General features: G+C 37.8%; 1 protein-coding gene across 12 annotated transcripts in view; it reads right to left on the reverse strand.

Annotated features, from left to right (window-relative positions):
• CFAP54 (cilia and flagella associated protein 54) overlaps positions 1–13222 on the reverse strand; it is a 313162-nt gene that overhangs the window by 201509 nt on the left and 98431 nt on the right. For all 12 annotated transcript variants that reach the window (XM_044941473.2, XM_044941468.2, XM_044941474.2 and 9 more), the window contains 2 exons: positions 12462–12584; positions 1446–1574 (listed from right to left, as the gene is read on the reverse strand). In XM_044941473.2, coding sequence (XP_044797408.2) covers positions 1446–1574; positions 12462–12584 — 252 coding nt within the window. The remainder of the gene's footprint in view (positions 1–1445; positions 1575–12461; positions 12585–13222) is intronic.

Here is a 13222-nt window from a genome sequence, read left to right on the forward strand (position 1 = left end):
TTCCCTTTCCCTTCCTCCCATAACTTCTACTCCCCTAAGCAGCCCCTTCCCCCCTACACACACCCTTTTGAGAGCACTTGCAGATACAGCTCTCAAAATCCTCAAAAGAAAATGCTTTCAGAAATGTATCCTTTTCTTTCCTTCCTTTTTTTTTTTTCCTTGCCCCAGAGGGAGCTTCCTTACAACTAAGCTAATTGCTTTTGCTACTTTGCCTTTCATTGAACGTAACATGATCAGTAATTAGTGGATTAAGAATTGGTGGGTCTGCACTCAGGCTCCCCACCATGTTTTCAACTGTCTGAGCCTGAGAACTGACTGGTTCATGTCTCCCACTCTCTGAAAAAATAGACCTCCCAAGGTCTTTTGGCTTTGAGGAACCCCAGATGCTTATAATGATTCCTGACTTCTATAAACTAGATACTAGATTCTCAATCCCCACAGTCTTACTCTGAAAGAAGTATCACAACCTGCTGCAGGACTAAAGGCTCCAAGGAAAGAGGGATGGGGTCCTGTCCTGCCGTGATGCGAAGGGGCAGGGCCCTAAGTCAAGGCCTCAGTGACATGAAGGGGCTGGCTGATGGACTCTGAGAGTGGACAACACTTGGTGAAGAAAAAATCCTCAAGTCACTTTCAGCTTAATCAAAACTTTCTCTAGAATCCCCACACACACCCCAAAAAGTACTATGGCTAAAAATATTCATCCAGGGAAACTATGGGATTTTTCTTAAGCTTTTTCCACATATAATAGAGATAGAGCTACTCCAATTGAAACAGGCTTAGGGGTCATAGTCTCAATCCCAATCCTGATCACAAAAGAGGCTGCAAGCAGTTCCCAGTACACTTCAGAAACCGGATAAACTAAGCAATGTTTCAAAATTTGATCTACCTACAAAATCATTTAACCACATACTTTCAAGAAAAGGCAATAAAGATCTAGTAAGACCCATGCTTGGAGTCAGCATGGGTCTTACTTAAAAGTTATCTCAAACATTAGAAGCCTCATAAGGAAGACAATGTAAGTGTCACAAGAAGTTCAGGAAATCTACTTGGGGCAGAGCAAAAAGCTCTGACATATTTACTGCATTCAGTGACCCACTGAAAATAATAAAAGTCTTCAGTCTGGGAGAGACCTTTGAGGGCTTTCAGTCTAATGTCCAACTGGGTATAGGAAGCTCTCTATCAACACCTAACTGATCATCAATACTAGAAACAGGGGGCTATTCAATATTCTAGCATACAGACCTTTTCATTTTCTGGATAGTAATTAAAATTGAAAGAAAAGGAAGGAAAAAAGAAGCTCTTCACTATACATTCATCTTCTTTTATGTAAATATGACAAACTAAAAACTGATCAATTATCTAACATATTTACTAACACTACATGACCTCTCATAAAATTCAAATAATGTATGTTTAAAGATGAGACACAAAGAACAAACAATTACCTCTTCTTGCATTTCCTCTAGGTCTGTAGTACCAAATAGAGATTTGCAACCTGATGAGATGTCCAACACCTTTTTTCCATAATTTATAATCATTACTGCCAGGTCATATTCCTTCCATGAACGCAGAATCTGATTAAAAATATTAATTATCTCTGTTGGAAATTCACATCTATTTTCAAGTGCCATGTATCACCTTCTAGAAATTCATAAGTTTCATGTTTTGGATGTAATGCCCCTGTTTTTGCTATGTAAGCATACCTCCAGACCATATTTCTCTAGAATTCAAACTGTATGATTTCAGTATTTTAAATAAAGGACCAAAAACAAACAAACAAATGAAAAACCAGGAATCTCATCAGTAACAAATTCTTGGTATCTCTGGGGCTTCCCTGGTAGCTCAGATGGTAAAGAATTCACCTGCAATACGGGAGACCTGGATTCGATCCCTGGGTTGGGAAGATCCCCTGGAGGAGGGCATGGCAACCCACTCCAGTATTCTTGACTGGAGAATCCCCATGGACAGAGGAGCCTGGTGGGCTACAGTCCATGCGGTCACAAAGAGTCAGACACAACTGAGTGACTAAGCACAGCACAGCACAGCTAGGACATACATCTTTTGGTATAGTAAGCTAACTATTAAAAAACATTTCCACTTAAAAGAGCCACGCTAAAACAAAATCATTCTTAAAGGCCATGTAACCACCACTTCTTGTCTTGGGTTGTTTTCTTTGTGAAATGACATAATTACTGACCTCATGACATCTTGGGGAACATTTTTAGCTGTGAATGATATACATGACCTTCGTGTTGAACTAGAATGGAGATCAGCTGGTTTGGGCAGATTCTCCATGAGCCCTGGAAAGCACACGCTGTACTCAGAATATAAGAAGGAGCCACTCTGCCACCTAGTCTCATCCGCATTCCTGGTTACAAACTGTTATCTGGCCTCCTCTAGCCTGGTCCTTACCTCCCTCTCCATTGTCATCTTCCAGTATTCATCTCCTTGTGTTGTACTTTCAGCTTACAAAATATTGAATCAAGTATCAATCCTGATACTCACCATGGTGTCAGGACTTCATGCCTCCCTATAGGGGAGGTTTATCCCAGAACAGCTTTCCCTCCTTATTTATACAGCTTTACCTGGTCATTAAAACCTGGGCTCTAACATTAACCCAGGAAAGCTTCCCTGGCCTACAATCTGATTTGCATAGACCCTGCTCTAGCAAGGGATCACACAAGGGGACACATTCACCATGAACCCCCAGGGAAACTCTCTTAGGGTATAAATAAGTCTGTATGAACTTATCTGTAGATGTATTCTGTTAGGTTGAATAGGTTAGTATTTAAGATAACTGGATTCTTTACCACTACTGGTCAGTGGTAAAGAAACTTCCTGACAAGCAGGAGACATGGTTTCAATCCCTGAGTCAGGAAGATCCCCTTGAAAAGGAAATGGCAACCCACTCCAGTATTCTTGCCTGGGAAATCCCATGGACAGAGGAGCCTGGTGAGCTGCAGTCCATGGGGTCACAAAAGAGTTGGACACAACTTAGCGACTAAACAATAACAATTTAAGATAGGTAACAACTGTGACTTCCCAGGAAGTGAAGGATATATAAGTGGCTGAAAAGCAGTGAGTGCCTGCTTATATCTGATAAGACCTACCTAAAAACATCTATTTCTGCTTTATTGACTATGCCAAAGCCTTTAACTGTGTGGATCACAATAAACTGTGGAAAATTCTGAAAGAGATAGGAATACCAGACCACCTGATCTGCCTCTTGAGAAATTTGTATGCAGGTCAGGAAGCAACAGTTAGAACTGGACATGGAACAACAGACTGGTTCCAAATAGGAAAAGGAGTACGTCAAGGCTGTATATTGTCACCCTGTTTATTTAACTTATATGCACAGTACATCATGAGAAACATTAGACTGGAAGAAACACAAGCTGGAATCAAGATTGCCGGGAGAAATATCAACAACCTCAGATATGCAGATGACACCACCCTTATGGCAGAAAGTGAAAAGGAACTCAAAAGCCTCTTGATGAAGGTGAAAGAGGAGAGTGAAAAAGTTGGCTTAAAGCTCAACATTCAGAAAACAAAGATCATGGCATCCGGTCCCACCACTTCATGGGAAATAGATGGGGAAACAGTGGAAACAGTGTCAGACTTTATTTTTCTGGGCTCCAAAATCACTGCAGATGGTGATTGCAGCCATGAAATTAAAAGACGCTTATTCCTTGGAAGGAAAGTTATGACCAACCTAGATAGCATATTCAAAAGCAGAGACATTACTTTGCAAACAAAGGTCCGTCTAGTCAAGGCTATGGTTTTTCCTGTGGTCATGTATGGATGTGAGAGTTGGACTGTGAAGAAAGCTGAGCACCGAAGAATTGATGCTTTTGAACTGTGGTGTTGGAGAGGACTCTTGAGAGTCCCTTGGACTGCAAGGAGATCCAAGCAGTCCATTCTAAAGGAGATCAGCCCTGGGATTTCTTTGGAAGGAATGATGCTGAAGCTGAAACTCCAGTACTTTGGCCACCTCATGCGAAGAGTTGACTCATTGGAAAAGACTCTGATGCTGGGAGGGACTGGGGGCAAGAGGAGAAGGGGACAACAGAGGATGAGATGGCTGGATGGCATCACTGACTCAATGGACATGAGTCTGCGTGAACTCCGGGAGTTGGTGATGGACAGGGAGGCCTGGCATGCTGAGATTCATGGGGTCGCAAAGAGTCAGACATGACTGAGCGACTGATCTGATCTAATGCAAGTGCTAAGAACTAAAACAATTTCTGTAAGACAAGGGGAGTGGTGTTCAACTAATGCTGACTATGGGACAGAATGTGGGAAGGAAAACGGTGAAACAAACTTTACAAAGGCAGTAGGGGTTTAGGCCAAGTAGTGCCTTGAATACCAAGTAAAACAGCCCAACTCATCGTAAAATTGATATGAGAGGGAATGAGATTTGTTACTAGAAAACAGAAATGAGATAACATTTGCACCTTATTCACCTTTGCTTTCCAACATATTTGGTTTATAGACAACTGTGCAATCTTTTCCCCTTGTTTTAATATGCCAGTGGAAAATACTAAATGAGAATGAATTTTTTCCAATCAAAAGAAAAAGAATTTAAAAAAAAAAAGAAAAAGAAAACCAGTGCTATTTAATATACCAAATGACAAACAGAAATTTTTAAAATGTGCCAGATGTTTGGCATAATAAATTTTTTTAACAACTCAAAAATAATGAAACACAAGACAACATATCTCAGAAGTGGCACTTTATTTAGAATTCTGATAACTTTTAGAAAAAAAAATACTGCTACTTAAAGAAGAAAGATTGAACCATCTGGAAAGATTACCAAGCTTTAAAACATAACAGAGAAAAGAAACAGGGTTATTTGACTAATTGGGCTTTACATGTCCTAAGAGAAAATCTATAGAAAATATATATTTATATCAAATGAATACCTCATATCTGGGATTGAGTAGTCAGGTTTCTTGGTCTATTCGTCAGGCTGGAAGAAACTTATGAAATGATGATTCTCCCAGCCTATCAATTTGTGAAAAAAATCAGCTCTAGTATCAAAATTCTGACATTAATATTGGGTTGGCCAAAAAGTTCATTCGGGCTTCAAATGCTCTTTCAGGAAACTCAAACTTTTGGCCAAGCCAATAAATCAGTCAGTTCAGTCACTCAGTTGTGTCCGACTCTTTGTGACCCCATGTACTGCAGCATGCCAGGCCTGTAGCACCAACTCTGGGAGCTTGCTCAAACTCATGTCCATCGAGTGAATGATGCCATCCAACAATTTCATCCTCTGTTGTCCCCTTTTACTCCTGCCTTCAATCTTGCCCAGCATCAGGGTTTTTTCCAATGTCAGCTCTTTGCATCAGGTGGCCAAAGTATTGGAGTTTCAGCTTCATCATCAGTCCTTCCAATGAATATTCAGGACTGATTTCTTTTAGGATGGACTAGTTGGATCTGCAGGACTAGTTGGATCTCCTTGCAGTCCAAGAGATTCTCAAGAGTCTTCTCCAACACCACAGTTCAAAGGCATCAATTCTTTGGCACTCAGCTTTCTTTATGGTCCAACTCCCACATCCATATATGACTACTGGCAAAACCATAGCTTTGACTAGACGGACCTTTGTTGACAAAGTCATGTCTCTGCTTTTTAATATACTGTCTAGGTTTGTCAGAGCTTTTCTTCCAAGGAGCAAGTGTCTTCTAATTTCATGGCAGCAGTCACCATCTGGAGTGATTTTGGAGCCCCCCAAAATAAAGTCTGTCACTGTTTTCATTGTTTCCCCATCTATTTGCTATGAAGCGATGGAACCAGATGCCATGATCCTAGTTTTTTGAATGTTGAGTTTTAAGCCAGCTTTTTCACTCTCCTCTCTCTCTTTCAAGAGGCTCTTTAGTTCCTCTTCACTTTCTGCCATAAGAGTGGTGTCATCTGCATATCTGAGGTTATTGATATTTCTCCCAGCAGTCTTGATTTCAGCTTGTGCTTCATCCAGTCCAACATTTCTCATGATGTCCTCTGCATATAAGTTAAATAAGCAGGGTGACAATATACAGCCTTGATGTACTCCTTTCCTGATTTGGAACCAGTCGGTTGTTCTATTCCAGTCCTATACATAGGTCCTTCGTGACCTACATATAGATTTCTCAGGAGGCAGGTAAGGTGATCTGGTTTTACTATCTCTTTAAGAATTTCCCACAGTTTGTTGTGATCCACACAGTCAAAGGCTTTGGTGTAGTCGATAAAGCAGAAGTAGATGTTTTTCTGGAACTCTCTTGCTTTTATGATCCAACGGATGTTGGCAATTTGATCTCTGGTTCCTCTGCCTTTTCTAAATCCAGCTTGAATATCTGGAAGTTCATGGTTTATGTACTGTTGAAGCCTGGCTTGGAGAATTTATTATATAATTCCTGCCTCTGCGAATATCTTGTATGCCCCAAAATTCAATATATTCAAAACTTATTATCTTTTCCCCCTTTCTTACTCAGGGTTCAACAAACTGCATTCACCCAACTGTCTAGACATCTGGATTATTGGGGACTCTTCCCTCTCCCTCCCCAATCCCCCTCTATTCAATTCCATCTGATAAACAACTCTTGAAACATTTTCAATTCTATCTCCCATTTTTCCACACTAGCTTCATTTATCATCTCTTGCCTTCTAATTCATTTCCTGCCTCAGGTCTTATTCTCCTCTAATGATTAGCTGTTGCGCAACCAGAATAATTTCTTTTTTCTAAATGCAAATTTCATTACAGCATTCCCAGGTTTGAAACCCTTCGATGGCTCCTATCTGACCTCATTAGATGGCCATTCATTGTCTGGTACTGGTTCACTGTTCCACTTTTTAAGCTGACCAAAATATTTAATCATATCCTCCATAATTAAAAATCAGTATGATTCTTCTTTTCCCAAACTGTGAAATTATTTCCTATTTTCATATTGATTACTATCTGAGACAATCAATGTTAATAATCCTGCATCTGTTGTATTTTCAAAAACTACTTGCCTTGAAGCTTATTTATAGTGTCTTGCCATAAACAATTATTTTTTACTTATCATGTAATCTATTTATCTACTTTTCTGGTACCTTTTGAATTTTGTGCCCTGTTATAGAAGGTCTCCCATGATTTCAATGCCAACCAAATATCCTCAAATCCACCTGGACTTCATTTTGCTTATGGTATGAGAAAGGACTCTGGCTTTGTTTATTCTCAAATGAATAGTCAGTAATATCGGCACCTTTTATTAATAAATTATCACTTTCTCAATGAACCTAAATGCCACCTTTGTCTTATATTAAGTCCTTCCTTTGACCCAGGGCCAGTTTTTCCTAGAATCTCTATTCTATTCCACTGATCTATTTGCCCATTACTCTGTTAAGACCATTTTTCACTGGAGTGAACTTTTGGTAAATTTTAATACCTACTGAGAACTTCTAAATAATTCTAATCAGTTTCAAGGAAACATCATTGGGATTCTGATTAAGGCTGCATTGCATGTAAATATTATTTTAGGAAACATTTATTTTACTATTACAGTAAGTCTTCTTATTCAAGAACTTGGTGTGGCCTGCCATATGTGCAGATCTTATTTTATGTCTTTCAATAAGATTTCACATTTCTTTTATTTAGGTTCTTCAACATTTTGTTAAGTTTAAAATACTGTATATCATTATAAGTGGTATATTTTCCCCTGTCCTGGCTACTGCTCATATTAAAAATAAAAACAAGTTTGTATCATATGTAACTTTATAAATTCTCTTTTTAATTTTAGTAACCTTTTGCTAGATTCTCATGTGTTTTTTGAGACCTTACAATTTCAGACAAATTATGCTTTTCTAATATTACAAAATTATTTCATGCCCTTATCTGTTGCATGAGACAGAAGCTCTACAAATAATGAATCACAGTATTAAGAGTCAATATCTCCTGTGCCTGATTTTAAAGAAATGACTTCAGAAACTTGCCATTTAGCATGATATTTGCTAAAAATTTTTGGTAAATGTCTTTATCATTATGCAATACCTTCCTTCCATGTCTAACCTACTTAGAAATTTTATTAGGAAAGGCTGCTAAGGTTTATCCAGTGCCTTTGTAGCATTTTCATATAACCTGTTTTTCTCCTTTAATTTGCTGTTATAAAAAATGAAGTTTTGTTTTAATTCAGACTTGATCTTTAATACTTGACAATGAGACTGCCCTATGACTAGAAAGTGCCAGAGGCCATCCAGAAACAGAAAAGGGTGATCATCAGAACACACTGGATGGACATAATGTCTCTCTTTATCCATTTAATGTTTTGGACCCTGAATTCTGCTTTTTCAGATATGAAAATTGTCACGCCTCCTTCACTTCTGTTTGCGTTTTCCCAATATCTGTGTCCATTTATTTTTCAAATTCCTTGTTATTTTGTTTTACAGGGTGTCTTGAAATCATACACATTTGAATCTAATTTTTCAGCCCACCTGACAGTCTCTGTCTCTTGAGTTCATTCACGCTTAGTGAAGTAATTAATGTACTTGATTTTACTCCTTCCATCTGAAATACAATCTCAATTTCCTTCTTCTTACTTTTGTTAAATTAGCTGTTTCGTCCCCGCCACTTTTTTTTTGTTCTTTTTTCCTCCCTGTCATTCCTGTTTGCTTTTCCTTCTTGACAGTTTAGAAGTCCTACAGTATTTTAAAGATCAGCTCATGCCTACATATTCCTGAGTCATCTTTAAATATACATATTCTTTCAAAAGAAAATAATAAAGTTATACAATATGTACTTTTATACTATGTGTGTTTTTAACACACATGCACCAAGAATCTATAGCTGCTCATCACTCCCTCAACCCTAAACAGGATAGAAGCTTTAGCTCTAGGTTACTAATAGGTTTTTCTTTTCATGGATGACTCTTCTATTTCAAGACTCCCTATTTAGCATTTATATTACAAAATCCTAGTCACATCATTATTATCCATTTAATTTTAATAATGCATATATTGCAAGATTCGTTGCTCCCATTATTCCTCTCCTTTTCATCTTTCCCTATCTTGGGATTTCTGTTCTGAACCAACTGTCATTTGATAGAGTACTTCCTCAAGTGTTTTTCTCAGATACATACATAGATGGAATACTTTTTAAATGCCTGCACTTCTGAAAATGTTTATTTTGCCCTGACAAATGAATGATATCTTTTCCTGGTTATTAATTTACAGGCCTTAAGTCTTTTTCCCTCAGGATTCTACAAATGTTGCTCCAGGAATTTAACTTTTAGTGTTGCTGATAAAAAGTCTGAAGCTAATTGATTCTCTTTTCATTGCAAATAAGTAACCTGTTCTTTTGGTCTCAAATATTAAGATTTGTCCTCGGATTTCAGGAATTTCACCAACATGTGTCTACATATATATTCTAACATTAATCCTGCCTCTGACTCAAAAAGATGATTACTTTTCTATATATTTCTTTTCTACTTCCAGACTCCTTTTATTTCATGTTATGACTTCTGGATATGTCTTCTGAATTTATCTCTAGGTAATACTATTCAACATCTGCAGGTGTTTCTTGAGCTTCCATATGTGAATCAAGAAGTATAATCACAATCTTCGTTTCATTTTTAATCCAAAATTAAATTTATTATATATGAAAGTTACTATGGGAGTAAATTCTTAAGAGTGCTTATCACAAGAAAAAACATTTTTTCTATTTCTTCAATTTTGTATCTTTAGGAGATGTGCATGTTCACAAAATTTCTTATGGTAATCACTTCATGATGTATGTAAATCAAGTCATTATGTTGTACATCTTAAACTTATACAGTGCTGTATGTCAGTTATAGCCCAACAAAACTGGAAGAAAGAATTAAATTTGTTCTAATTGTACTGCTTGAAAGGTTTCTTTTTCTTTAGTAATTTCTGATCCTTTTCAACACTGTAAGAACAAATAACACAATTATTCTAGTTTTTGGCTTGTTCTTTCTCCTTGGGGTTCTCAGTTCCCATAAGTGAATTATTATCACTTCTTCTTTCTAATGGCTTATGCTCCCTCAGCATCTACACAGATCAGGGCATAGAGGTCTCTCTACAGTGGCAAACCAGTGAGTGATTGAAGGAATATGATTTTCTACTCCTGAGGTCAGGATATGACCCCTTTGCTAGGGTAGAGAGTAGAGGCCTCTCTGTTACCAGACCTCCACAGAAGCAAACTTAAGCCCCAACTAAAGTAATGCAGAAGACTCTTGAGATTCTCTTGGCATGCAAGAAGACCAAACCAGTCAATCCTAAAGGAAATCAACTCTGATTATACATTGGAAAGACTGATGCTGAAGCTGAAGCACCAATACTTTAATTACCTGATGTGAAGAGCCAACTCACTGGAAAAGACCTTTAAGCTGGGAAAGATTGAAGGCAAAAGGAGAAGCGGGCAACAGAGGATGAGATGGTTGGATGGCATCATCAACTCAATGACATGAGTTTGAGCAAACTGCAGGAAATAGTGAAGGACAGGGATGCCTGGCATGCTGCAGTCCATGGTGTTGCAAAAGTCAGACATGACTTAGCAACTGAATAACAACAAAGTAATGGCTCTGAATAATAACAAAGTAATGGCTCTGAATAATGACAAAGTCGTACTATTTTAAGTATTCTAATCACTGTGATTAAAAGTAGTGCAAATAATTTCACAATTTGTATGGAAATACAAAAAACCTCAAATAGCCAAAGCAATCTTGAGAAAGAAGAATGGAACTGGAGCAATCAACCTGCCTGACTTCAGGCTCTACTACAAAGCCACAGTCATCAAGACAGTATGGTACTGGCACAAAGACAGAAATATACATCAATGGAACAAAATAGAAAGCCCAGAGATAAATCCACGCACCTATGGACACCTTATCTTTGACAAAGGAGGCAAGGATATACAGTGGAGAAAAGACAATCTCTTTAACAAGTGGTACTGGGAAAACTGGTTAACCACTTGTAAAAGAATGAAACTAGAACACTTTCTAACACCATACACAAAATAAACTCAAAATGGATTACAGATCTAAACGTAAGACCAGAAACTATAAAACTCCTAGAGGAGAACATAGGCAAAACACCCTCCGACATAAAATCACAGCAGGATCCTCTATGATCCACCTCCCAGAATATTGGAAATAAAAGCAAAAATAAACAAATGGGACCTAATTAAAATTAAAAGCTTCTGCACAACAAAGGAAACTCTAAGCAAGGTGAAAAGACAGCCTTCAGAATGGGGGAAAATAATAGCAAATGAAGCAACTGACAAACAACTAATCTCAAAAATATACAAGCAACTCCTGCAGCTCAATTCTAGAAAAATAAACGACCCAATCAAAAAATGTGGCAGATTCATTTTGATATTTGGCAAAACTAATACAATTATTTAAAGTTTAAAAATAAAATAAAATTAAAAAAAATAAAATAAAGAGAGAAAAAAAAAAATGGGCCAAAGAACTAAATAGACATTTCTCCAAAGAAGACATACAGATAGCTAACAAACACATGAAAAGATGCTCAACATCACTCATTATCAGAGAAATACAAATCAAAACCACAATGAGGTACCATTTCACGCCAGTCAGAATGGCTGCGATCCAAAAGTCTACAAGCAATAAATGCTGGAGAGGGTGTGGAGAAAAGGGAACCCTCTTACACTGTTGGTGGGAATGCAAACTAGTACAGCCACCATGGAGAACAGTGTGGATATTCCTTAAAAAACTGGAAATAGAACTGCCTTATGACCCAGCTATCCCACTACTGGACATACACACTGAGGAAACCAGAATTGAAAGAGACATATGTACCCCAGTTTTCATCACAGCACTGTTTATAATAGCCAGGACATGGAAGCAACCTAGATGTCCATCAGCAGATGAATGGATAAGAAAGCTGTGGTACATATACACAATGGAGTATTACTCAGCCATTCAAAAGAATACATTTGAATCAGTTCTAATGAGGCAGATGAAACTGGAGCCTCTTATACAGAGTGAAGTAAGCCAGAAAGAAAAACACCAATACAGTATACTAACACATATATATGGAATTTAGAAAGATGGTAATGATAACCCTGTATATGAGACAGCAAAAGAGACACAGATGTATAGAACAGTCTTTTGGACTCTGTGGGAGAGGGAAAGGGTGGGGTGATTTGGGAGAATGTCATTGAAACATGTATAATATCATATATGAAACAAATCTCCAGTCCAGGTTCGATAGATGATACAGGATGCTTGGGGCTGGTGCACTGGGATGACCCAGAGGGATGGTACAGGGAGGGAGGTGGGTGAGCGGTTCAGGATGGGGAGCACATGTATACCCATGGCGGATTCATGTTGATGTATGGCAAAACTAATACAATATTGTAAAGTAATTAGCCTCCAATTAAAATAAATTTATATTAAAAAAAAAGTAACTTTCTAAATCATTAGGGCTCCTAAGTCTTATGGCACTAGTGAAAGAATGAGGTAGATACCTTTGTTATGTAGAAGATACAGCAAGCTATCATATGCTGTACACTTTCAAAGCTTGCAAGATGTTTCTTTGAGTGGATGACATTTGGTAGTCCTTGCAAAACCACCACACACTTTATCAAGATCTGAAAAATAGAAACACAATGCTTTTTGTTGAAAATATCTTTACTCATTAAAAAAATACCCTATTTAAATCATGCAAGTTGAAGCCATCACATTTTATTGTTGTTAATTATGGACCAATTGCTTATCTTGTACAAAGAAGTGTACTCTGAGGTAAGTTCAGATGAGTACTTCATCTAAAGTAACTTGAAAGCTAGTGGAAAGGATAAAATAAATACAAAAATAGATAAAACAAAGCCCATACTGACAAGTACTACAAAAGATACAAGTAAAATGTTACATGTATACAAGACACTAAAGATGACATTCAGGCTTAGGAGAACCTTGAAAAAAACTTACAGAGAAGGACTATTACCATATTAAATATACAGCAATATGGGTACTTGGTATAACAGCTTCCTTTAAAATAAAACCAAGCACTCATATCTCAGGAAATCAATTAATATTTGCACTTCAGTTCAGTTCAGTTCAGTCGCTCAGTCGTGTCCAACTCTTTGCAACCCCATAAATCACAGCACGCCAGGCCTCCCTGTCCATCACTAACTCCCGGAGTTTACCCAAACTCATGTCCATCAAGTCGGTGATGCCATCCAGCCATCTCATCCTCTGTCGTCCCCTTCTCCTCCTGCCCCCAATCCCT

This window comes from Bubalus bubalis, chromosome 4, assembly GCF_019923935.1.
Source record: "Bubalus bubalis isolate 160015118507 breed Murrah chromosome 4, NDDB_SH_1, whole genome shotgun sequence".
Lineage (NCBI taxonomy): Eukaryota > Metazoa > Chordata > Mammalia > Artiodactyla > Bovidae > Bubalus > Bubalus bubalis.